Consider the following 27,548-nt stretch of genomic DNA (forward strand, 5'->3'; position numbering starts at 1 on the left):
GTTTATGTTCAGAGAGTGGACTATACATATCTACCAGCACTGCATGTATACATTTTCCACTCAAGGATATACCGTTTTAGAGAATAAGCTACATTTATTGGAATTTCAGACCTTGCCAGGATAGCGATAGTAGCTAGCTCATGGATAGGTTTTAGGCTAGGTTCACACCTATGCAGTTTATCCGTTTCTGCAGTGCTTTTTGTGGTGCATTTTATGCTTTTGACGCATTTTGCGTTATTTATTTTTGGCCAACTTGCTGCTGGGCATTAAAAACGCAAAACAAATGAAAAACACAGCACTTGCGTTTTATATGCAGTTCCATTAAAGTCTATTGGACTAAAAATGCAAACTGCTACAGGAAAAGTCCCTAACCCTTTCCAAAAAACGTGCCCGCAAAAAACGCATAGATGTGAACGTGATCCATAGAAAATTATGATAAATGGCATGCACTGCGTTCCTGCAAAATGCATAAAAAAAAACACACAGGTGTGAACTGGCCTTACTGGCTCCCTAAAATTGCTCTTTATTGGAATACGTCCACTCCACTTTGAGGTTTCCGTTATGGGTGGTATAAAACACAATATTTAATGACATTTCAAGAGCAAAATCTTCATGCTAGGGTTCCAGACATTACCACTCCCCACTGGGGGTCTTACATCTCCTGATGCATTCTCCCAGAGAAAAATATAAGAGCCCCCCGCCCTGCCGTAATTAAACAAAATCATTTTTCAGAAAGATGACTCCTTAATGTGCATTTGTTCTGCACATCAAATTTCCCTCTTACATGGGAGATGCCTGCAGACACTGAATTATACCGAACCCGAATGAAAGGATGAAAGGCTCCTTCTCTCAGTATCTCCAGGGCATCTCCATAGCCTGCTATTTACTAGAAAATCAGCCGTCTAAGAAAGCTAAATGCTTAAATCTACTAAAAACGTTGTTCAACATAAAAATTAAATTCCACCCGTGGAGGAAGGAAAGAAAATCGAGTCATCTATGGCTTGCCTAAGAGAACCTAAAAATGAAGCGAGGCATAAAGAAACAGTAGATGGCCCCACACAGTCAGGGGAATCATTGAGGTTTTATGAAAGAAAATCTATCCTCTAATATATACAGTTAGGTCCATACATATTTGGACACAGGCACAATTTCAGTTTTTTTTCAGGTATTTACCAAAACATATTCAAGCTGTAGTTATATAATGGATATGGGCTGAAAGTGCACACTCTCAGGTTTAATTTGAGGGTATGTACATCCAAATTGGAGGAAGGGTTTATGAATTACAGCTCTAAAGAGTAGCCATCCCTCCTTTTTCAAGGGACCAAAAGTAATTGGACAATTAAATTAAAAGCTATTTCATGGCCAGGTGTGGCCTACTCCTTTGTTATTTCTTCATCAGTTAAGCAGATAAAATTCTGGAGTTTATTGCAAGTGTGGTATTTGCATTTGGAATCTATTGCTCTAAACCTACATCATGCGTTCAAAGGAGCTGTCCATGCAAGTGAAACAGACCATTGTAAGACTTCAAAAACGAAACAAATCCATCAGAAAGATAGCAGCAACATTAGGAGTGGCCAAATCAACAGTTTGGTACATTCTGAGGAAAGAAGAACGCACTGGTGAGCTCAGCAACATAAAAAGACATGGTTGTCCACGGAGAACAACAGTGGTGGATGATCGCAGGATCCTCTCTATGGCAAAGAAAAACCCATTCACAACATCCGGACAAGTGAAGGACACTCTCCAGGAGGTGGGCGTATCATTGTCAAAGTCTACAATCAAGAGAAGACTTTACAAGAGCAAATACAGAGGGTTCACCACAAGGTGCAAACCATTCATAAACTTGAAGAATAGAAAAACTAGATTAGACTTTGCCAAAAAACATCTAAAAAAGTCAGACCAGTTCTGGAAAAGCATTCTTTGGATGGCTGAAACTAAGACTAATCTGTACCAGAATGACAGGAAGAAAAAAGTGGGGAGAAGGCTAGGAACAGCTCATGATCCAAAAGCACAAGCCATCTGTAAAACATGGTGGAAGCAGTGTGATGGCATGGGCATGCATGTCTTCCAGTGGCACTGGGTCACTGGTGTTTATTGATGTGACAGAAGACAGAAGCAGCCGGATGAATTCTGCAGTGTTTAGAGATATACAGTCAGCCCAGATTCAGCCAAATGCAGCAAAGTTGATTGGATGGTGCTTCACAGTACAGATGGACAATGATCCAAAACACACTGCAAAAGCAACCCAGGAGCTTTTGAAGAAGAAGTGCAATGGCCAAGTCAATCACCTGATCTCAACCCAATTGAGGATGCATTTCAGTTGCTGACAGCAAAACTAAAGGCAGAAAGATCCACAAAGATCAACTGAAGACAGCTGCAGTTAGATCCTGGCAAAGCATCAAGAAGGAGGAAACCCAGTCTTTGGTAATGTCCATGGGTTCCAGGCTTCAGGCAGTCATTGCCAGTAAAGGATTATCAGCAAAATATTAAAAATGAACATTTTATTTATGATATTTATTTGTCCAATTACATTTGAGCCCTTGAAAATGGAGGGATTGTGTATAAAAATGGTTGCAATTCCTAAAATTTGTACTTGATATTTATGTTCAACCCCTTGAATTAAAGCTGAAAGTCTGCGCTTCAAATCCATTTGGATTGTTTCATTTTAAATGAATTCTGGTGTCATAAAGAGCCAAAAGTAAGAAAATTGTGCCTGTGTCCAAATATACAGTATATGGACCAAACTGTATGTATGAGACACCTGTCAAATGCTTGTGATTAGGGAACCGAGCAAACATGAGCATATTCGGTTAACATCGTCACCCAAAAAGCCAATTGACTTGTTCAAAACTTGAAGCAAGCCACTGGGCAGCCGGAAGCGGTCATTAAATGGTGGAAGCAATACCATAGCTAAATTAATGACTTCTAGCAGCAGCAGCCAAAGGTTTGAGCAACCAAACACAGCCATTTAGTTTGCCTGTTTAGTGAAAAACTTGGGTTACACAGTTACTGTGCATGCATAGTTGACAAGGTCCATCCAGTTCAACCCAAGCGTACCACCATTTTCCATATCCCTGTACAATATGTTCACGAAGAAACACATACAAAAGTTCCCCAAGTTTATCCACACTCCCCACTAACACCAACTGTGGAAGTGAGTTCCACATCCTTACAGCTCTTACAGTAAAGAACCCATTATGCTGTCTAACAAATCATAACGCCTAAGCACAATTTTGCAACTTTGACATGTATTAGCAAAACCAAACATATCATCACAACTACTTTGTGCATCCGAGTGGATTAAACCATGTTTTTTTCAGGACAAATTGGGCTTTCATTTGGTGGTAAATGATAATGGATATCTCCTGATTTTTTTTTCTTTATTACCAAGGGAAATCTGGCCCATTTTTTAAAATTTAGCTGTATATTTCTTGCTACTATCATAACCTACCACCAAAGAATAACCCAAAAGAATTTCTCCTGCTTCTGACGATAGAAGCAATACCACATGTGTGTATGTTAGTTGCTGTTTGTACCTGTAGTACGGCCGAGAAACAATTATTTTTATGCTGCCGCTAATGGACACTGATACCAATTTAAAAATAAAAAAAAAAATCCTGACCAAAAACAAAAAAAAAACACATACTTGTTTTTTTTTCTCTCTGAAAGGTCAGAGAGAGAAACAATGGGGTTTAATTACTAAAGCTGGTTCACTCAAACTCTCATGCGGCACCTGAGGCTCTCAGTGACAACCTGGTCTTTGTGCTGGGAGCACGCCATGTGGTGCGCACCCAGCACAAAGACAGGTACACAAATTAGCGGTCCCATGGAAAAAAAGACTAGTTCTGTGAGGTCGCTATTTTGTGTACGGTTGGAGTCAAGGGGTTAAGACTGAACCCCTTCTCATCCAACTTCATTGCGTGGTCTTCTTCAGAGACCTTAGGTTAAGTAGTTTCCTTTCAATTCAAGAGTCACCATTTAAAGATTTGTATATTGTGATCATATCCCTTCCTAGGCATCTCTTCTTCAGCTGATGGCACCCAAATCAGCCTCCTCACGTATTATGAATATACTGACAGACACATCAATCAGGATGTCACATCACTTCCTCAAGCTCGATCTATCCAAAACCAAGCCTGTAATATTTCTTCCCCCACATGCCCCTTCCCTTGACTTCTCTGTTATGATCAATGGCACAACCATCAGTCTGTCTCCACATGCCAGGATGCTAGGTGTAATCCTGGACTCTGAACTCCTTTCGACCCCAAATCCAATCACTGTCCAAAGCTTGCTGCCTGAAAATCCCCAACATCTCCAAAATACACCCCTTCTTAACCAATGACACTACAAAGCTTCTGATTCACTCCCCGGTTATCTCTCGCCTTGACTACTGCAACTCCCTCCTCATTGGATTATCTTTACATAGTCTATCACCCCTTCAGTCCATCATAAATGCTGCTACTAGACTCATCCAACTTACCAACAGTTCAATGTTTGCTATCCTTCTCCGGCAATCCCTTCATTGGCTTTTTCTCTCTCCCAACTAATAAAATTCAAAATGCTAACAACTTACAAAGCCATCCACAACTCAGCTCGGCTCCCAGCTGTATCACTAACCTAGTCTCAAAATACCAACCAAATCATTATTTTCATTGTTGCCACGACCTCCTGCTCTCCAAATCCCTTGTCACCTCCTTCAATGCCCATCTCCAGAACTTCACCAGAGCGCTTCCCATCCTCTGGAACTCCGTATCCTGATCGGTTTATCTCCTACTCTGTCCATTTTTTTATTCTCTCCATCAGCTCATTCCCCACAGTCATTACGTTTTGTATCACTTGACCATCCCTTTTAGATTGCAAGCAGGGCCCTCTGATTCCTCTTGTATTGAATTGTATTGTAACTGTACTGTCTACTCTCATGTTGTAAAGCTCTGCACAAAGCGTTGTCGCTATATAAATTCTGTGTAATAACTGAGGTCCATTAGCTTTGTTGCCCTTTTCTGGATTCTCTCCAAGCACATCTTTTCCGAGGATTGGTGATCAGAACTAGACAGCATATTGTGGCTAAACCATAAAAAAGGTAGAATGATAGTTTTAGCTTTTGAATAAATATTATTATTATTATACAGCCTTTATATAGCACCAACAGTTTGCTCAGCGCTTTGCAATATAATGGGAGACAATACCGCCACAATACAGTTCAATACAAGAGGGCTAGGAGGGCCCTGCTCCTCAGAGCTTACAATCTAAGAGGGAGGGGCTAGTGGTACAAAAGGTAAAAACTGTGGGGGATGGACTGGTAGGAGGAATAGAAGATTCCATTATTAGATGAGGGCAGGATAGGCTTCCCTGAAAAGATATGTTTTCAGAGATCGCCTAAAAGTGAGCAGAGTAGGCGATAGTCTGATAAATTGGGGCAGAGAGTTCCAGAGGATGGGGGAAGCTCTGGAGAAGTCCTGGAGACTAGCATGGGAGGAGGAGACAAGGGAGCTAGAGAGCAGGAGGTTGTGCGAGGAGCGCAGAGTACGGTTTGGGTGATATTTGGAGACAAGATTGGTAATGTAATTTGGGGCAGAGTTATAATGGCTTTATATGTTATTGTTACTGTTTTGAATTTTATCCATTGGGCAATGGGAAGCCAGTGGAGGGATTGGCAGAGAGGGATGGCAGATATAGAAAGGTTAGTAAGGTGGATGAGTCTGGCAGCATTCATGATAGACTGAAGAGGGGATAGCCTGCGATTAGGTAGGCCAATGAGGAGGGAGTTATAATAGTCAAGGTGAGAGATAACCAGGGAGTGAATAAGTTTCTTAGTAGGTTCAGAGGTTAAGAATGGGTATATCTTGGAAATGTTGCGGAGGTGAAGTCTACATGATTTGGACAGCGATTGGATTTGGGGCTGAAAAGACAGATGGGAGTCTAGGATGACACCTAGCACCCTGGCAAATAAATACCCTTTTAATGCATGCTAATAGTCTGCTAGCTCAAACTCATGGCTGAACCCAAACCTCATCCATAACGCTGACCAAAAGTGGGTCTAAAATGTCAAAACTCTGGGAGGTTAAGTGCCAAGTCACGTGGATTTCCATTCTAAACTTCTGAAAGCATTTTAAGATAGGTAGATAGGAATGAACAAAGTCATCACTTACGTTGTACAATGCGCTTTACGGTGTTTTATTTGTATGGATATAAATACCCCAAAACAGATTAAAAAATAAATTTGAAAGGGCTCAACATATTTTTGAAATTAGTATACAAATCTAAATTCCCATGGCCGGGACAACTGCTGCCAAATCACATCTATTTACATGACCCCTACCCCAACAGCCAATAAAGAGAATTAGAAGGAGCCTGCTCAGGTCATCACTTAAAAGGCAACAAGCTGAGGGGTAATAACATTATTCTAAGTAGAAATTGATGCAAACTTGTAACTTAATAAACTTAGCATGAAACAAAAAACACAGATAATCTAATTTATGTCACTTTTATTCCAGTAAACTACAGTGGGCTTGGGTTAATTGTATTTTATGTTTTTCATGTTGTTTGTCTATCTATCTCTGTCCTTTTTTTCTTTTTTGCAAAACAAAGACTTAAAAGCTACACAAAGTAACACTGTTCTGCATTTATTTAGACATTAAATTATTTTTTTTAAATAAGCAGTCTAAGTACCTGAACTCAACTTGATATCAGCAGAGGTCACGGTAGGGAAGGAAGACGTAGCACAAGGAGACAATAAGTTGTGCTGCAGTACTTATGCACTAATAAAAAAAAGCATGCTGGTAGGAGGAGAGAGCAGAGCGACAGAGATGCGTTCATCAGTGTTCGGATTCCTCTTTCACTGTCCAATCACAGAAAATAGATCATACATTGAAGTTGTTTGTCACTTAATGCAAGCTGCTAATTAAGTTTTAGCCGACGTTCATTAGGCTTTAAGCCCTAGGTCAACAGAACACAGTCGACATTTGGCCCATGTGTACACCAGACAGGCCGGCTTCTGTCGGATGGGCATGCTGGAAAACCAGCATTTGACCAGTGCTGGCAGCCAATGGCTGTGAGCGCTGCCCAGTGTGTTCTGCTGATGTAGCATTCCCACTGTTAGAACACAATAGCTCAGTGGGGAGATCGCTGTATCAACATCAGTTAGTACAGCGAGCTCCTCCCAAACTCTTCAGTTTTTTTTTTTTCGTTTGTTTTGTTTCTTGTGGGTTGAAGAAAAAAAAAAACCTGATTGTGTATATGCAGCACTAGGGCTACCTAAAACTTGTTGATAGTCCACGTTTAGGACTCACACTACTTTTGTTTATGAATAATATAAATATAATTTTCCTTCAAGTGGAAATGCACCCCACATGGAAGAAAAATATATTTGAAATATATTTTAAAAATATTCTTCCCAAATACATGGACATATATTTGAAATGCTACAATTTTGGCCATATTCAATATATTTCAAAATATATTTCAATAAATATATATTTATACTGCATGTTGAAATGCATTTTTATTACAAAATAAATGAAAAATATTTTTAAAAATCTGAAGAATATATTTAAAAAAAAAATTAAAAAAATATATTTTTTTAAATATATTCTTCAGATTTTTTTTAATATATAAAAAAGTAATTTTAACATATATTTTACATATATTTGTAAATGCATTCCAAAAATTAGTATTTTTAAAGACCTACAGTATATTTGAAATTTAAATACATTTCAAATATACTGTAGGTCTTTAAAAATACTACATTTTTGGAATGCATTTACAAATATATGTAAAAATATATATTAAAATTACTTTTTTATATGTTAAAAAAAATCTGAATATATTTAAAAAAATATATATTTTTAATTTTTTTTTTTAAATATATTCTTCAGATTTGTAAAAATATTTTTCATATATTTTGCAATAAGAACCTATTTCAACATGCAATATACATATATATATTTATTGAAATATATTTTGAAATATATTGAATATGGCCAAAATTGTAGCACTTCATTTATATGTCAATATATTTGGGAAGAATATTTTAAAAATATATTTCAAATATATTTTTCTTCCATATGGGACTGCATCTGAGCACCACAAACCAAAAATGCTATTTAGTTCACTGTTAATATTCAAAGCAAACTCTCCCATCTATCCATGTCTCCATGCTGTATTTTACTAAGAAATAATTTTTAAGACCACCCCCTGACATTTGTGGCCATGGCCATCTTGAGTAAAGGCAGATGATTCATGTAGATATTACTTCCGGTAATCCATCCGCCCTTAGCTCAGGCATTAGCCAAGCTGAGAACATCATTTGCCTAGGCATGGAAACCAGGAAGCAACTGAAGAAATGTAGAAAAAAGTTTAAAATGAGTAAATGTGATATACTTTCCTATCCATTTACTGGTGCTAGAAGAATAAGGATTAAAAATAGTCAACGTAATTGAGAGAGTGAAGTTCCGCTTTCAGTACTTGTTCTATATGACACCCATCAGAGAGGGAATGGGGAGATTCTCCTTCTTTAATTGTTCTGAATGGCAAGCTTAAAACAGACAGGAAATGGGGAGATATCCCTTCACTGCATGTTCTGTATGACAACCAACAATAGACAGAAAATGAGATTTTCCTCCAGTACTTGGTTCTATATGACGCCAATCAGACAGGTAATAGGGAGATTTTCATTCGCTACTTGTTCTGTATGACACCCAACAGACAAGAAATGAAGAAACTTTCATCCCCTATTTCTTTCTGTATGATACCCACCAAACAAAAAGGAAAGGGGGAGATAGGGAGATTTCCCTTCACTACTTGTTCTATAGGACACCCGACAGATGGGAAATGGACTTTCCTTCATTACGTCGCTCTGTATGACACCCACCAACAGACAGGAAAGGATGAAATTTTTCTTCACTAATTCTTCTGTATGACACCAATCAGGACAGGAAATGGGGATGCTTTGTTTCATCACGTGTTTTGTATGACACCTACCAAACATACAGGAATTAGGGGGCAGGGGGTGGGTTCCTTTACTACATGTTCTATATGACACCCATTAGACAAGAAATTGGGATATTTTCCTCTATTTCTTCTGTATGCAACCCATTAGACAGGAAATGGGGAGATTTTCCTCCATAATTTGTTCTGTATGCAACCCATTAGACAGGAAAAGGGGGGGGGGGGGATTTTCCTTGCCATCTGAATCTTTTTGACACATAAAAACTGGGCAGATTTTCCATTACTATTTGTTCTGTGTTACCCCTGCTCAAACAAAGAGAAAGTGGGATGAAATTTTGTAAATAGGCACATATATTTTTGCCTTTCCCCACTCTATCCACCAATAAAAAAAAAAAAAAAAAAAAACAGAAAAAAAAAAGCTTGGTTGGAGTTGGGTTCAGATCCCATACTAGGCTATAGAAGGGTTGCACTACCCATCCTGAGCTCTGCTCCCATGGGGTCATGAAATCGCAAACACAGTATAGCAAAACTGCATTCTTTGCACCCCAATTCCAACAATAAACAGTTTCTGCTGTAAATGGACGAGAAAAAAAACCTTGAAAGGAATCTCCTATAAACATAACTTGTAAAAAGGTTAAAGTAACACACCAGGATTTGGGCCGTAGTGTGGGCCAGCTGTTTTTAGCAAGTCAGAAGTGTGCTTAATATGCCAGGAGATCCTCCCCCAGACTCCAGGATCAGAGCATCACAAGGAGAGCTTCACTATCCATTTATCTTGTGCAGAACACTGTGAGGTCACATCTGTATTGTGTCTAATTATAGTTCCCACAGCCCAAGCAAAACACACAAGACAGATGACATGGGTCAGCCAAGGCACACTCATGCCAGGGTTAGGAGGTGAAGGGTCTTGTGGGCTATCAGTTCAAGATCTTACAAAAGAGCAGGAAGAGGAAAGACCCCTCCTGTAGGGTTTAGGTGGCAGATTATCTGATATGATGCAGGCAACCAGTCCCTTAGTCAATCAAATGTCGGAGATTACTGCAAATCACAGAGTCAGTAATATAACACTGAGAGTTTAACCACAAGACTTCAGATCCAAGTATTCCGAAAGTGGACCCCGCATAGGTATCCATTATATTACACAAGATCCCTCCTGGAGGTATGCGATAATTACGCATGGAAGCGTAGACTTGACAGATACACTCAATGTCAAGCAAGCGTTGAGATTATTATACAGATGTGCAATATGCCGCATAATTGTAGATGGGGCAGTAAAAATGATACAATGAATAGTGTAGGTATTGCTGGGTAATTACAACCTTTTACTGTAATAGAAGCCGTATGCAGTGTGTATTCATTATGCAGACATTTCTGTGCCGTGTATTTTGCCTTTTGAAACCAGTTCTATTATTCAGATGCTATGTACATGGAACACAGGCTGGGGAATTCATAAAGAGTCTAGAACACTCTTTAGTATTCTGTTGCATCTTCACGCAATAAATGCCAATGCCCATGAAAAATCCCTATACCAGATGAGGATAGGTACATGAATTTATCAGAGGCATGGTAGGGTGCTGCACAGAGGTTTATACCGTGGACATTCCTATCCTCAGTGCACATTCAGCTCTGGGAGCACAGAGTCATTGGTTGCCTATATGCTCTTGGCTGTGTAGCTGACAGTGTCATAGTAACCAATGATGAATCTGCAGCTCCATTCAGTGGCCAGCCAGAAGATTCATATCACTACTCAAATACAGAAATTGCTTAGTCGTATTGTGGTGTCAAGCTAGCATCCTCGCCCCTTTGTTTACATTCAGTTGTGGACCGGGGAATCTAATGACTGACAGATGGATGGGGATGGAGATGGAGATAAGTCATTGGTTGCTATGAAGCTAGCGGCTACTGGTGGAGTAGTAACCAAGAGCCCTGTAAAGGAAGCAGTCATATTTATGACAGCTTCTCAAAACAAAATGAGACATTCTGAATACTACCCATATGGAAGAAAAATATATTTGAAATATATTTTAAAAATATTCTTCCCAAATATAGTGACATATAGTTGAAATGCTACAATTTTGGCCATATTCAACATATTTAAAAAAAAAAAAAAAAAATTATATATACAGACACTGTATGTTGAAATGCGTGATTACAAAATATATGAAAACATTTTTTTCGAATGCATTTACAAAATATATGTAAAATATATGCTAAAATGACTTTTTTTATATGTTAAAAAAAAATCTGAATATATTTAAAAATAAAAAAACTCTCTCTCTATATTTTTTTTTTATTGAAATATATTTTGAATATATTGAATATGGCCAAAATTTCAAATATATGTCTTAACCTCCCTAGCGGTCTGATTATGTCCATATTTCTATGCTCAAAGCGGTACATTTTTTTTGCATGGAAATATGTATTTTTTTTATTGTAGGCCTGTAATTTTTAGGAATAACTCACTGAAATCTGTCCAAACAAGAGTCTAGCAAACATTCCGGGTATGAAAAAATTTGAAACACGAAATCATAAATTATAATTTAATAATCATAAAAAATAATATAATAATAATAAATTTAATTCAATAATATAATCAAACTAAAAACACTGAAATTTGAAATATAGTGCCAAGTTCACACATCACTGAGCAAAGTCGCAAAATTGTTTTCAGTGACTGATGATGAATTTCCCCACAAATCATTATCACTCAGTTCTGCAAGTGGTTCTAACTTACTATCGCTGTTCTCTAGCTGGTCTAAAACCGATTTTGACCTAAAGGGACGCTTTTTGGACGCCATGGACGTTTCTCAGTTTCCAGGCAGAAAGAACAGTAAAAATGCAGGCAGGGCGCCGGACAAAGCACTCGGGACAAAATGTATGTGAAATGGTTTGATACAGGAATGTTTTACTATGTGATTTTAGTGTATTTAGTGAATGTCACTTTTTGTCATTTTCAAATTTCCCGCCGTTCCGTCCCCTGTATGTCCCGACGCTCGCAGGGGACGGAACCCAGATGACAGATGCCGGCATCCGCGGGAGGACATTGCCGGGGACACTGCAGGAGGGACATCGCGGGAGCGCAGGACAAGGTAAGAAGAACAGATGCCGGAGCAGCGCCGCATGGTAAGCCTGAGTGTAGCTCGGAGTTACCGCTTTTGGTACTGAAACTTTTCCCCGAGCTACACTCGGGAATACCGTCAGGGAGGTCAATTACCACCAGTTTCCCAAAATGGTGGTAAATCTTTAAGAGTATGTTGCCTGCCATAGCAACTGTGGCACAAACTAGAACTGCCTAAATCTGGTACATGTATTGGAGCTCAGAATGAAAAGGTCACAAGGCTTTCCTGAATTAGGCACAGACCATTTTAAGGGGGCCATATCACCAGAATAGGGTCATAGATGGGTTAAAGTGGTTCTATAGGCTGAAGGTTTTTTACCTTAAAGCATTATATCAAGTGGCTTGCTATGGGGGCACTTAGCAGGGAGGAGGAGCCAAGAGCACTGGTGGGGGACTTCAGAATAAGAGGATCCAGGCTGCTCTGTGCAATACCATTGCACAGAGCAGGTACATAAAACATGTTTGTTATTTAAAAAAAATAATATTTGATCCTTTACAATCACTTTAATTCCACCCAATGCAAGTTATTTGAATTCCTGTTCACTTTAGGGTGTTTAGCCCTGATGCATGGGGTTCTGGAATTTAGCTGTAGGCGAAGGACACAGGTGCTCTGTCCAGCCCCACTGCCAGCTGCCTGACTCTCATAAATTTTGACAGGCAGCATCTGGAGGGGGCACCCAGCGGTACCAAACATTTAGGGTAGTATTCACCCAGGGACGAATTCTGGGAACACACAAAGCCCTGTTTCTATCCTCTAATCTGAAAGTCACTGCCGATCTCATAGTCTTGTAGAGGTCAGAAGATGGAATCAGGGCACGTGGCATTGGGGTGGGGGTGGGGGTGGGGGGGGGGCACAGGTATCTCACGCTCCCAGATGTGTTGAATGCCAAAGACAATGATGAAGATTGCAGCACTGGAATGGACAGAAGGTAGGGGACATGAGACACCTCACATGGGAGTATACTACCGCTTCTCTTGCAGACAAATTTATATGGATTTTTTTTAAGCTGATAGGAGTGCTTTACGATACAAATATGTTTTCACACGTTATGTGCATGTGTGTAAATGTATACCTGGCTGTGTGTGTGGGTGCATATATGCTTTATATACACATCCAGACACACACAATGTATTATACAACATGCAGGGGGTACTGGCCATCAGTGCAGTCCTAATTGAGTACATGCAGTTCGGGAGTTTTACCTTTCACTCCCATATGTATGTATAGCCCTGTGGTTGGTATTACATCAGAGAAAGAACACAAAAGAGGAAAGACAGATTATCACAACATAAATCCTCTATTCCTGTCAACCTCAACTCCCTGATGTCAAACATTTTGCTCAACACAAACATTCCATTTCACATCTCAGATTCATGATCAAATACCCAAACTTCATCGAGGTAGTAACAGAGAATTGTAGTTTAAGTACAAAAAGGTTATATGGATAGCAGAATTTGGGATTGTACAACCCAGAGGTGTGTGGCTGATTTAAACCAGTTGCAGTCGAAGGTGTTTTAAAAACGCAGCACAAATGCAAGGAATGTATTTCAATGAGCCTAGTTTACACTATCACAGTGCTTTCAGGTGCATTAAAAAAAAAAAAAAAAGCAAGCATGCTGCATTTGTTTGTACATAAATGTAAATGCATTGCACACTCTTCAGACACATTACAAATGCATGTAAATGTACAAGCAGAAATTAACACTGAACACGGGGATTGTAGTGTAAATGAGTCCTCTAATGTCAGTTAAGAATTTAGCATTTCCTTGAGACACATTTGTAATTATACACTAGATTGCGAAAAGTATTGGGACCCCTGCCTCTACATGCACATGAACTTTAATGGCGTCCCAGTCTTAGTTCGTAGGGTTCAATATTGAGTTGGCCCCGCCCTTTGCAGCTATAACAGCTTCAGCTCTCCTGGGAAGGCCATCCACAAGGTTTAGGAGGGTGTCTATGGGAATGTTTGACCATTCTTCCAGAAGTGCATTTGTGAGGTCAGGCACTGATATCGGATGAGAAGGCCTGGCTCACAGTCTCCACTCAAATTCATCCCAAAGGTGTTCTATCAGGTTGAGGTCAGGACTCTGTGCAGGCCAGTCAAGTCCCTTCTTTGTGCACTGGTGCGCAGTCATGTTGGGACAGGAGGGTGGAGCATGCAATTGTCCAAAATGTCTTGGTATGCCGACGCCTTAAGAGTCCCCTTCACTGGAACTAACAAGCCAAACCCAATCCCTGAAAAACAACCCCACACCATAATCCCCCTTCCACCAAACTTTACACTTGGCACAATGCAGTCAGGCAAGCACCATTCTCCTGGCAACTGCCAAACACGTCCATCGAATTGCCAGACAGAAAAGCATGATTCAGCACTCCAAAGAACACGTCTCCACCGCTCTAGAGTCCAGTGGCAGCGTGCTTTACACCACTGCATCCAACGCTTTGCATTGCACTTGGGTGATGTAAGGCTTAGATGCAGCTGCTCGGTCATGGAAACCCATTCCATGAAGCTCTCTACACACTGTTGTTGTGCTAAACTGAAGGCCACACAAAGTTTCGGAGGTCTTTAGCTATTGACTCTGCAGACAGTTGACGACTACTGAGCACTGTGCACTTCAGCATGCGCTGATCCCGCTCTGTCATTTTACGTGGCCTACCACTTGGTGGCTGAGTTGTTGTTGTTCCCAGTTGCTTCCACTTTGTTATAATACCACTAACAGTTGACCGTGGAATATTTAGAGGCAAGGACATGTAACTGATGGACTTATTGCACAGGTGACAACCTATCACGGTACCACGCTTGAATACACTGAGCTCCTGAGAGTGACCCATTCTTTCACAAATGTTTGTAGAAGCAGTCTGCATGCCTAGGTGCTTGATTTTATACACCTGTGGCCATGGAGGTGATTGGAACACCTGAATCCAATGATTTGGAGGAGCGTCCTAATACTTTTGGCAATATAGTGTATCTGTTCTGTTTGAAGGTTATTCTGTGTGTTTTGAAAGAGAAGTAGATCACTCAGTTCTCAATGTTCAGCGAGCAGAGAGCTGGGGACTGTCAGTCTCTGGCTCTCTGACCTGCCCTTCCAGCGCTCCCTGGAGTGCTAGGCTGTGGAGGGGGCAGGAGGGGCTGGCTCTGGCAAGATCTCAGCAGACCACTGAGAAGCTGAGCTAGGTGTTGATCCAGGCTTCTGGATGGATCCCAGCCATATGGTCAGGATCTTTTCAAAGCCTGGATCAGCTCTGTGATGTCAGCTGAGAGAGGGCTTTAGCCTGCTGTCGGCTGAAAACAGGTCACAGGATTGCAGAACAAAGTGCACTCTTGTGATCCCCAGGAGAAGTAGAGCCAAAGGAGCTTTGGCTATACTTCTCCTTTAACGTGCACTTATCCTTTTGGAAAGTAAATGCTTGCACAGGAATAAGCAAGCTCCCTCTAGTAAACTGTCCCCTGGCTGAAATTCCTATTTACGTTCAAATTAAAATAGAAAAAAAAAAACAACAAAAAAACCAAAACAAAACCAGGTACCTCTTGACTTGACTTTTTGGTCAGGATGCATGCACAAGTAAGAATAAAGAATACGAAGTGCAAAGAAAGTAATGTGTGTGCATATATGTATAAATATACACTCACAGTAATACTTGAATGCTCACATATTGTTTAGCATACATCTAACTTTTTGAGATCAGAAAATAAAAGAGGGATAATACCTTGTAGCAAAAAGTATGCAGGCAAAAGACACACACCTGCCATGCCCACAGTTACCATAAAGGATTAGGCTTCATGTTCATTGCCACCCAGAGCTGTGTAATGTTAAAATTTAGCATCACTTGTGGCTCCCAGACAGTGAAATGCGCACAAACGCCACCCATAGAAATCAATGGCTTTACACTGCTGTACGCCAGTATATGCTAAAACAGGTGCAGGATACCTCGATTTAATGCGTTCTGTGGGACTTTTCGTATTGAGAAAAATTTGTAAACTGAAACGTGGTTTCCCATAGGAATGCATTGAAAACCAATTAATCTGTTCAGGAGGTCAGAAAAAAGTAAACAAAAAAAAAAAAAGTCTCTTATCTGTTCAAAACGCTTTATAAAGTGCACTTTAAAAGACAAATACTGTACAGGGTCTTGAGAACGCCCCATGGGAGGGGCGAAACGCGTTGACGCATTTCCGGTCCATTTGCTGTACGTCTGACGTCACTTCCGGTGAGTGGAGCGCACGCCGAGCGGTGCGTTCCAGCGGCCATTTTGTGGGATTCAGGTTGGATATTGGTTAAGTCTCTGCCTCATCTGGCTGCATTGATGTGGGAACCCTGGAGGATTTGCTGGCTGTGATCATTTGGCTGTCTTGGGCCCAATAAATGTGCTTTTATTGTTCATTGAAATGTGAGTGGCCTGGAGTTTGTTCAATATAGGATCAGAATGATCTGGGCAATATTACACTATGTAAGTTTTTTTTCTCTGAGAACACGGTGGAGGAAGCGAGGAGATCACGGTGAGGACCTGAAAGAGGATCTTATCTTTGGGAGGCTAATTTTGAGTGGATGGAAAGAGGGCGTGGAATCCCCTATTAAAATCCCAAAGGCTCTACATTCACCTAAATCTGGTGAGTGCATTCGATGTTGGTGTGCACGGGTGAAAGGTGGAAGGCTAAGAATTTCATTTGGAGGTCTTTATTTTGCACTACAAGGGACTTTTAATGAGTTTTTTGACACAAATATGTACTAAGTGATATGGGGTTTTGATATTTTGTTATTTAATAATATCTATTTTGCGCTGTTTATTTTTCACATTTCACTTGTTTGTGTATTCACAATTTTTGCACAGAAGCAATTTAGAAGAGTGATTTATTTATTTATCTAATCTTGATTGGCGCAGGAATATTTTATCTTTTAAATACTGTACAGGGACCTGATTAAAAATGAATTTGTAAATTAATTAAATTAATGCAATTAATCCGGAGGTCAGAAAAAAGTAAAAAAAAAGTCTTATCTGTTCAAAACGCTTTATAAAGTGCACTTTAAAGGCATAGTACTGTACAGGAACATGATTAAAAAAAAAAAAATGTAAAGGCATTGAAAACCAATTAATCCGTTCGTACTGCAAAACAAATTTGTAAACCGAGCCATTTTTTTTTAATGGATTTTTATTCGTAAACCGAAAATTACGTTAACCGAGGCGTTCGTAAACCGAGGTACGCCTGTATATGTAAACATGCACATACATACAGACATTAAACCCTGGCAATAGGGGATCATGGGGCCCCTGTGTCCTTGCCCACACTCAAACCACACCCAAAAAAGCCTTTGAAAGGTACCAGGGGCATCTCATGGGGCCCCCTTATGACCTTGGGCAGTGCCATATATCATAGTATGGAAAGCTTCTGGGAGGGACCTACATTCCTAAATGATTTTGTTCTGCTTTAACATGAAACAAATGATTGGTTAAATTCACAATTGCTTTTTTCCTCTTCATTTACAATCATTACACTGGAATATCAAAATGACAAATGCAATATTTGGAGGAAAGGTATATTGTAGTATAACACATTCATTAAACATATTGATGGAGGTCTAAACAACAAACCAAAAGGAGGAACAAGTGGGGAGGAACGAGGGACAGAGGGATTTGGCTCCAAATGGCAGACAGTAGGGAGCTATGGTTGAGTAGTATGATTAAATGTTGGTATGTCACATTAAACATTTATACAAGTTCATGAAAACAGATATTCCCAATGACAGATATAAAATATCTCACCTTGGTGAAGAACACTGTAAGATGCGTTTCGCTACCAATCACCCAGATCGGGTACTTTGGAGACTTCAGGAAACCGCCTACCTGGGAAATGAAAGACCATTTAAAAAGGTATTCGAGGCAACAAGGGAAAGCATATGACTATCCAGTAAAACAGAACAACACATCATATCTAAATACAGCAGGCAGTAGATATGGTGGCTGCATTCTTTTTTTTTTCTCCGCAGTCTCCCCCTTTATTTTCACCGTGTGATCCTACCAGCAACAAATCCCCAAGTCAGGATCACAACCATTGCACACTGAACCTACGGAGGAGCTTCATTGTCACCCTAGGAACCCCTCTCTACGACGTCATAACAAGGGGAGGAGGGATCTGGAGCCTACAGAGAGGGCTGAGATCAATGCCGGCTGACAGAGGTCAGAAGAGGAGAGGACGTTATCAGCTCACAAGATTTCTGGCAGGATCAACTGGCACTATTTTACACATATCAAAAAAGATATCTCAATATACTTTCAATGGTCATTTAACAGAGCAAACAAAAAAAGAAAGAAGAAAAAAAAAAAAAGAAAGTCGCTGCTAGGGTTTACATACACTTTAAAGCCACACTGCTGCCACCAACAGAAAAAAATATCCTTGCGTGTCGGCCTTAAAGTGGTTGTAAACCCTTACATGTACCCAGTAAAGTGACTTGCATCAGGCGATAAACAAATCCTTCTACAAAAGTTGTACCTGTCTATCTGTAGCTTCTCTTCTCTACATCCATTCAAAGTGTGGAATCTATAAAGCTTGTCTGATAGTTCAGTAGGGGGATGGAGAGCTGAAATTACACACTGAAGAGTTCAGTGAAGAAAGCTCTGAGAGCTGATTGGAGGGCAGAGACACACCCCCTCCACACAGCTCACAGTAACAGAACTGAGACTGTCAATCTGCTGGAGCTTTCCAGTTACCTTTTTTCTCTTGGTGTCAGGAAAACTTGTCAGAACGATTCATGCTGATAGCAGAGAAATGAAGCATTGGACAGAAATGACATTTAGTGCTCTTAACTGAGACAAGTACACACTGTTGAGGGATATGCTTTGTTTATATTTCATGACTGTGGTTTAAAACCACTTTAAATTCGACAGTGGGATGGCATTCTGCTTTAACAGGGAGAGAATACAAGTCAAAAACATAACCTACCTATCCCAGAAAAGTAAACCTGCAGTATTTTAACAGCGGGATTAAGACTCTTCCACATGCTACTCTCAAGAGGTACCAACAGGTTCTCTTGGATTTCTACCTTTTCCATCTAAATTAACAACAGCAGTGCTTTTTTTTTTTTACACTCACATTTTCCCATTCAAGGAACAACATCAGATAAGTATTTTTATTACACTTTAAACTTCAAAACACCATCTGAGAGATAAAAGCATAAACAACGAGTAAAAATATCTGGAGTGGTTTTCGTTAGGGAACAGATTAAACGGTTTGGAAGTTCCTGGAAGGTCCTGAATATATATATAGATATATATATATATATATATATATATATATATATATATATATATATATATATATATATATATATATATATGATTTAAAACAAGAAATTTCCTCTCCTTTTATAGATGTACATGGAAAATATTGACAGACATCGGTTTCTGCATGAAGTAGTATGTACACACATATTCCTTACACATCAAAGGTTACATAACCTGGAAGGAAGACTTATAAAATTATTCCATTGCTTAATTTTTAACTTATCATGAGCAAATAAAAATGTGACTCATATATTAAAGGCTGAATTTAGCTACAAAAAAAAAATAATATCATCAAATGGTAATAGTAACATAAAAGCAATGTTATCCCCTGCAGTAATTCCATTCTGCCACTAGATGGCCTCAGTCTTCCAGGCTGAATGACAGCCAGGATCATTCAAACCACCTTTCTAAGCCAAGCAGTCATGACCCTGTATTGACATAAATACAGTACAATGTAACATTCATGGTCTAGCAATAGAACAACAGTCACACTTCAACCAATTGGCCATTGGTACCGTTAGGTATATTACAAAGGATCAACACTGCCAAAGATATAGCTGTGTACACAATTATTATTTATTTATTACAGGTACTTATATAGCGCAGTCAATTCTGTCTCTCAGTGTTACAATACACCTACCATTCAATTTTTAGACTGATCATTTCTTTGTGAGTGGGCAAACATTCAAAATCAGCACAGGATCAAATACTTCCTTCCCTGTATGCGATGCAGTTTAATGTGAAAGGAAAATGATTTTAGCCATTCACATACAACAGTGTGAATAAAGCCTACACGTTTTGGATAGTGCACTCAAAATAATCAATGTGCATGTGTGACTGTATTTCTACCCAAATTGTATGTTCCCAGGGCAGCCAATAGTCAGAGCGCAGGTTTTCTAATAGGATGTGTCTGCAATGGCCCCAGAATGTCCTTTGTACGGATTCAAGAGAATGTATAGTCTGACAGATTACTGTACTTTACATACAGCAATCTGTCACAATAAAAAAAAATAAGAATGGGTGGGTGGGCAATTAAAGGGAGGATGTACTTAGCTTGTGGTTATGACTCATTTACAGGAGATTTTCACTATAAAAGTAAATAAACCTCAAAGCTGACCTGAACTCCTTATTTTATGCTTTCCTTTTTTTTTGGGAGGAGAGAAGAGAAGCAAGGGAAGGTATATGTAGGCACCTAAAGGGGGCTTCTTTTTTCAGTCTATCCAGGGAATTAGTTTGCTTCTGGTGGAGGAAACTCTCTGGAGTGACTTGCACTGCATTAACTAAACAGAACTATTTTAGGTCTTTCTGCACCACCCACGCTAGTTTCTATTTCAGAGAAAAACATACGATTAAAGTGGTTGTAAAGGCTGAAGGTTTTTTACCTTCATGCATTCTATGCACTTACCTGAGCCGCACTGCGATCCAGCGATGTGAATGACAGCTTTGGCTGTCACGGGTCTCTGTCTCCTCCTTGGCTGAGAAAGCAAGCAGGAGCCATTGGCTCCCACTGCTGTCAATCACAGCCAGTCAGCCAATGAGGAGACAGAGGGGGGAGAGGCCAAGCTGCAGTGCCGTGTGTCAATGGACACATGGAGCAGCAGGTGCCCCCATAGGAAGCTGCTTGCTGTGGGGGCACCTGACAGAAAGAAGGGGCCAGGAGAGCCTGTGGGGAACCCGAGAAGAGGAGGATCCGGGCTGCTCTGTGCAAAACCACTGCAAACAGCAGGTAAATATAGACATGTTTGTTATTTAAAAAAAAAAATGAACCTTTAGAACCACTTTAATTAAAGAGATTGAGGCAGTTTTCAGTATAGCAAAAACTGGAACGAATCTCTACCGGGTCAGATCTGGTCAGAAGACAGCTCACATCACTCTGAGCCTGCACAGCCTCCCTCTTGCCTTGAGCTGAGAAGGGGGGGGGGGGGGGGACAGAAGGAAAGAGGGATCGGAGCATGCAGCTCCAGTTGTACTGTTCAGTGCCGTGTCTGTTACAGACATAGCATAGAACAGACAGCAGATCAGTCCTAATTAACAAAGAGGCTGTGCACCATTTAATTATGAGCACCATCTGCTCCACGACGTTCAGTAGTGGTGCAAACATTATGTTTGGACCGCTGTTTGGTAATTCTCTACTATGTGTTTGAAATGTAAAGTAATGGACAGGTTTTATCTAATGGCTCTGAATTTAAAGTGTTACTAAACCCACAACAGTAAAATCAGTCTGTATATGCAGAAAAGCATACTTGTTATATTCACTGTGGAACCTAAGGGGTTAATCCACTGCACTGTGTAAAAACGCTGTTTATTCCGGTCTGCTCTGATCCTCCCCTTCTTCCAGTGGCACCCTCTTATATTCTGATAAGACATATCGTGTGGAGTTACAATGCACATGCTCAGTTTGGTGTGCTTTGCTAGAGAGGTTTTTTTTTTCTTGGGAGGGTGCATGTGATCAGCACAGGGCCAATCAGCAGACAGAGGTCAGAGGTTCTGCATCCTTCAGGAGCAACATGAAAATTCCTCCTACAAGCTTTAACCAGTTCTCGGCTGGACAATGATAGAAGTCACAAGATTGCTCTAAATGCTGATGAGAAAAGGTATTTAGCAGTTTATATTTACTTAAATAATTGCATTTCCATGTTCTGTGTACTGTGGGAGACCAGATATAGTGAATGCAGGGTCCTGGGAGACCAGATATAGTGAATGCAGGGTCCGGGGAGACCAGATATAGTAAATGCAGGGTCCTGGGAGACCAGATATAGTAAATGCAGGGTCCTGGGAGACCAGATATAGTGAATGCAGGGTCCTGGGAGACCAGATATAGTGAATGCAGGGTCCTGGGAGACCAGATATAGTGAATGCAGGGTCCTGGGAGACCAGATATAGTGAATGCAGGGTCCTGGGAGACCAGATATAGTGAATGCAGGGTCCTGGGAGACCAGATATAGGGAATGCGGGGTCCGGGGAGACCAGATATAGTGAATGCAGGGTCCGGGGAGACCAGATATAGTGAATGCAGGGTCCGGGGAGACCAGATATAGTGAATGCAGGGTCCGGGGAGACCAGATATAGTGAATGCGGGGTCCGGGGAGGCCAGATATAGTGAATGCGGGGTCCGGGGAGGCCAGATATAGTGAATGCGGGGTCCGGGGAGGCCAGATATAGTGAATGCAGGGTCCGGGGAGACCAGATATAGTGAATGCGGGGTCCGGGGAGGCCAGATATAGTGAATGCGGGGTCCGGGGAGGCCAGATATAGTGAATGCGGGGTCCGGGGAGGCCAGATATAGTGAATGCGGGGTCCGGGGAAACCAGATATAGTGAATGCAGGGTCCGGGGAGACCAGATATAGTGAATGCAGGGTCCTGGGTTTAGTAACACTTTAAACAAAAAATATGTACAGGTGGATTACACCTTTAAGTGTACACGGCAGCAGGTCCTGACAGAATATTTGCTATTCATTTTTACTGCGTGATGAAGTCTCCACAGGGATTCCCCTACAGAGCACTAGTACAGAACCAAGGTGCTTTACATAGGTCAGACTAATTGTGTAATCCTATTTGTGCATTCTGGAGTTTAGTCTTTATTCCAGCTGGAGTTAAGGATTCATATATTCGGATTTAGAAGCAGAAAGGAAGTGCAGCAAAATGGCTTAACCACAACACTAACATAAGTCCGATAGCATTACAAGGAAACTTATTAACACCTACGCTGGTGCAGCACAGAACAGCATAGCCTTTGTCTATGGAATATAATATCCGCACTAAAGAACATCTGAGAATTGAGCTGCGTGCAATGAAGTCCAAGGCAGGAATTTGCCACCTGAGAACACAATGTGCTGCTATAATCCAAAAAAGTCTAACAAGTGGACCTGATCTCTGTGGATTGCACTCTGGTCCAGCATTATATTGCCATGAAATGATGTAATCACAACAGTTTTCACAGTTAAAATGAGCTTTCTTTTATTTTACCTGCAAGCCAACATATAGCCTTTGCACTGGATGACTCCTGAAGAAGGACCAAGACAACATTCCTGAGCTGTGCTAAGCAATAGCATGATGTTCAGATGCCAGCATGTTAGACAAGGGACAAGTTATGCAAAACCATCAGATGCTGGAACGGTTTTGCACAGGAGCTGCAAATGTAAAGTGAACCTACCAGACGTACTAACCTCATTAGTTATTTATTTATTTCAGGTACTTATATAACGCCATCAATTTACACAGTGCTGTACATATATGTTGTACATCACATCAGTCCTGAACCCTCAAGGGACATACAATCTAAGGTCACTATCTCACATTTATACATACACATACAAGGACCAATTTAGACAGGATCCAATTAACCTACCATCATGTCTTTGGAGTGTGAGAGGAAACCGGAGTACCCGGAGGAAACCCACGCAGGCACAGGGGGAACATGCAAACTCCAGGCAGGAGGTGCCGTGGCTGGGTTTTGAACCAACGACCCTTGTACTGCCAGGCGAAAGTGCTAACCATTTAGCCACTGTGCTGCCCAGTTATCAGGTTATAGCACTCTTTTATTACTTGATAGTTACTTACTGGATACCTAGTTTTGACAGGTACCTGCTCCTACTAGGTGATCCGGGTAAAAGTTCTCCACCCCCCAGACCCGTCACCAGCAACCTTCTGGGACATGTCACAGGTACCAGGAGGCTGCGAAACCATTCACAGAGCAGAGTGCCACTCATGCATGCATAGTGAGCACTGGCTGTGAAGTCGCAAGAACTCACAGCCGGCTACCCACAGTTAACATGGTGGTGCCGGGGACCCGAAGACAGGTGAAGAAACCGGACAGGTGAGGACAGCAGTGGACCTCTGGGCAGGTGGGTTTCTCTTTAGTAAAGTCAGCAGCTACAGTATTTGTAGCTGATGACTTAATTACAAATTAAGACAAGACACTAAGCAAACTGGAATGGGAAGAGAGGGTGTGACTACAATCTCTAAATACTCAAAAAGTTCAAAAAGTTATGGGGGGGGAAACTGGTTACCTAGCCTGCTGAAATTGTCTCCGCGCGCCAAAATTTCCTGTGACAATTTAAACTAGTGCTGAAAACAAGAGCCTATTACCAGTGACCAACGCATTACTGCATTTCTAAGGCTGGCCATAGATGCCTCACTTTTTTTTTTATCAGATGTGCCATTATATTCTGACAGCGGGACTCCCCTACTGTCAGAATACACTGATCAGCGGCTGCAGCCAATCAGGAAAAACTTTCCAACAATCCCATTCAACCGAAGTCGAGCATTACGTTGACTTGTCAAGCAGATCGAAATTTATCCAGTCGTTGCTGAATAGGCTGAATTTCAATCCATGTATGGCCAGCTTTACCATTGCTGCACCCAATAGAGGCCATTACATGAATATTTGTGTCATCAGGTTAGTAATTTCATCATCTATAGGAATCTTTAACATCAGTTTGTTTGTAGGGTCCATTGTGATGTAGGAGGGCCCTTACCTTGCAGTATCGGAGAGACTCCATCAGTGTGAGAAAACCAACATGTGCCTGACTGTGGATACCGAGCAGCTCTGATGAAAAAAAAAAAAAGTAAAATAAGAGAAGGATTACTGTAAACATGACAAAGTGTCTGAATAAACCAAACAGTATGCTTCAGGGATGGAGAATTTCACCTAAAACCACTCAATACCATCAATAAGGGATCAGCATATTACATTTACACTCTGGTGAAAATGGAAAATGTAACCTTAAAGTTTAATCTGGTTTTACTCTGCCTTCCCTGGCTTCTCCTTCCCCCTTCATCAACATGTTAATAACATTTTTAATAAAGCCTGTTTGCCACACATACCACATTTTAGAACCAGTGACATCATCACTGGGTTTCTGCGCTTCTCTATGCATCGCTGGTGGAAGGGGTCGGTCAGCAGGGTGCTGTATATAGCTTCATGAAGACATCACAGGGGGAGGGGAGATCGCCCCAATAAGGAAACCGCAATACATTTTTTTTTTATTATTTATTTTCCTCCCTATGCTATCCAAAAGTGAAAAAGTTGTTGTTTGATTTGGGCTTTAAGAAGGTAGTGTGACTCATATCATTCATGACAAAGTGACCATGTCTTTGAAAATCCCAACCATGCCTACTCCCCTCCTCCCAAAACCAACGGATACTTACCTTACGAGAAAACTGGTGCCAAGCCTTCCTCCACTGCAGGCAGCAACAATGTCAGGTACGTCCAGGTTCGGGGGAGCATAGGACCACTATTACGGGACTAGCAGTCAGACGACAGAAGGGCTGATGTCACGGCTTCCCCTATCATCTGACATTGGGGGTGCCAGCTGCTGAGAAGTAAGGGGCAGCAGGGTAGCACAAGCAAGATATCACCTTGGGTCAGGGGCGTCACTTTGCCAACTGCCTTACAATGGCAAGAAGACTGATTTTTTTTTTGTAATATAAATCAATTTAAGATCTTTCAGACCATGGCCTGTCTGTAAGTAGCCCCGGCAATGTAAGGATGAGAGATAAAATACACAAATACATTTTCTATGATAGGCTGAGGCTACAAAATCTCCAGGGGATGGATTTCCCCATCCACCTTAATCTGCTGGTTGAACAAAAAAAATGAATTATGAATGGCCTGCCTTAGAACGATGTCTTTTGTACAACAAAAACTGAAAAGAACACACAAAGCACATTTTTTATGTTTTATGGGATTTTTCACAGGAGGTGTCTGATCATAGCAGTCAGTCAGACTCTTTATAATAAAAATCACATGCTGGGTATATCGGATCTGCAGGCAACACCTCCTTTCCAATCAGGCACTACAGGCAATGCTTTCTTTCCAACTAGATAATATAGGCAACACCACCTTTCCAATTGGATGCTACAGGAAACACCACCTTTCCGAATGGATGCCACAGTCAACACCTCCATTCCGATTGGATGCCTCAGTCAACACCTCCATTCTGATTGGATGCTTCAGTCAACACCTCCATTCTGATTGGATGCTTCAGTCAACACCTCCATTCTGATTGGATGCTACAGGAAACACCACATTTCCGAATGGATGCCACAGTCAACACCTCCATTCCGAATGGATGCCACAGTCAACACCTCCATTCCGATTGGATGCCTCAGTCAACACCTCTATTCCGATTGGATGCCTCAGTCAACACCTCCATTCTGATTGGATGCTTCAGTCAACACCTCCATTGTGATTGGATGCTTCAGTCAACACCTCCATTGTGATTGGATGCTTCAGTCAACACCTCCTTTCCGATTGGATGCTACAGGCAACATCTCCCTTCTGACAGATGCTACAGTCAACACCTTCTTTCCGACTGGATGCTAGAGTCAACACCTCCTCTCAGATTGGATGCTACAGTCAACACCTCCTCTCCGATTGGATGCTACAGGCAACATCTCCTTTCTGACAGATGCTACAGTCAACACCTCTCCGATTGGATGCTACAGTCAATACCACCTCTCCGATTGGATGCTACAGTCAATACCACCTCTCCGATTGGATGTTACAGTCAACACCTCTCCTCTCTGATTGGATGCTAGAGTCAACACCTCCTCTCTGATTGGATGCTAGTCAACGCCTCTCCTCTCCGATTGGATGCTACAGTCAACACATCTCCTCTCTGATTGGATGCTATAGTCAACACCTCCTCTCCGATTGGATGCTACAGTCAAAACCACCTCTCCGATTGGATGCTACAGTCAATACCACCTCTCCGATTGGATGTTACAGTCAACACCTCTCCTCTCTGATTGGATGCTACAGTCAACACCTCCTCTCTGATTGGATGCTAGTCAGCGCCTCTCCTCTCTGATTGGATGCTAGTCAGCGCCTCTCCTCTCCGATTGGATGCTACAGTCAACACCTCTCCTCTCTGATTGGATGCTATAGTCAACACCTCCTCTCCGATTGGATGCTACAGTCAACACCTCCTCTCCGATTGGATGCTATAGTCAACACCTCCTCTCTGATTGGATGCTACAGTCAACACCTTCTTTCCAAGTGGATGCTGCAGTCAACATCTTCCTTCTGATTGGATGCTACAGTCAACACCTCCTTTCCAATTAGATGATGCAGTCAACACCTCCTTTCTAATTAGATGATGCAGTCAACACCTCCTTTCCGATTGGATGCTATAGGCAACGCCACCTTTCTCACATTAGGCCTCTGTGCTATTAGTGATCACTATTGTAGTAATAGTATAACT

General features: G+C 41.1%; 1 protein-coding gene across 1 annotated transcript in view; it reads right to left on the bottom strand.

The window, feature by feature from the left end:
* MINDY3 (MINDY lysine 48 deubiquitinase 3) overlaps nucleotides 1-27,548 on the bottom strand; it is a 184,050-nt gene that overhangs the window by 105,528 nt on the left and 50,974 nt on the right. The window contains exons 10-11 of the mRNA XM_089666335.1: nucleotides 24,819-24,889; nucleotides 17,823-17,903 (exon numbers count right to left, since the gene is read on the bottom strand). Of these exons, the coding sequence (XP_089522461.1) occupies nucleotides 17,823-17,903; nucleotides 24,819-24,889 (152 nt within the window). The remainder of the gene's footprint in view (nucleotides 1-17,822; nucleotides 17,904-24,818; nucleotides 24,890-27,548) is intronic.

This window comes from Staurois parvus, unplaced genomic scaffold, assembly GCF_062004578.1.
Source record: "Staurois parvus isolate SC_StPar_1 unplaced genomic scaffold, SC_StPar_1.0 ptg000051l, whole genome shotgun sequence".
In the NCBI taxonomy this organism is placed as follows: Eukaryota; Metazoa; Chordata; class Amphibia; order Anura; family Ranidae; genus Staurois; species Staurois parvus.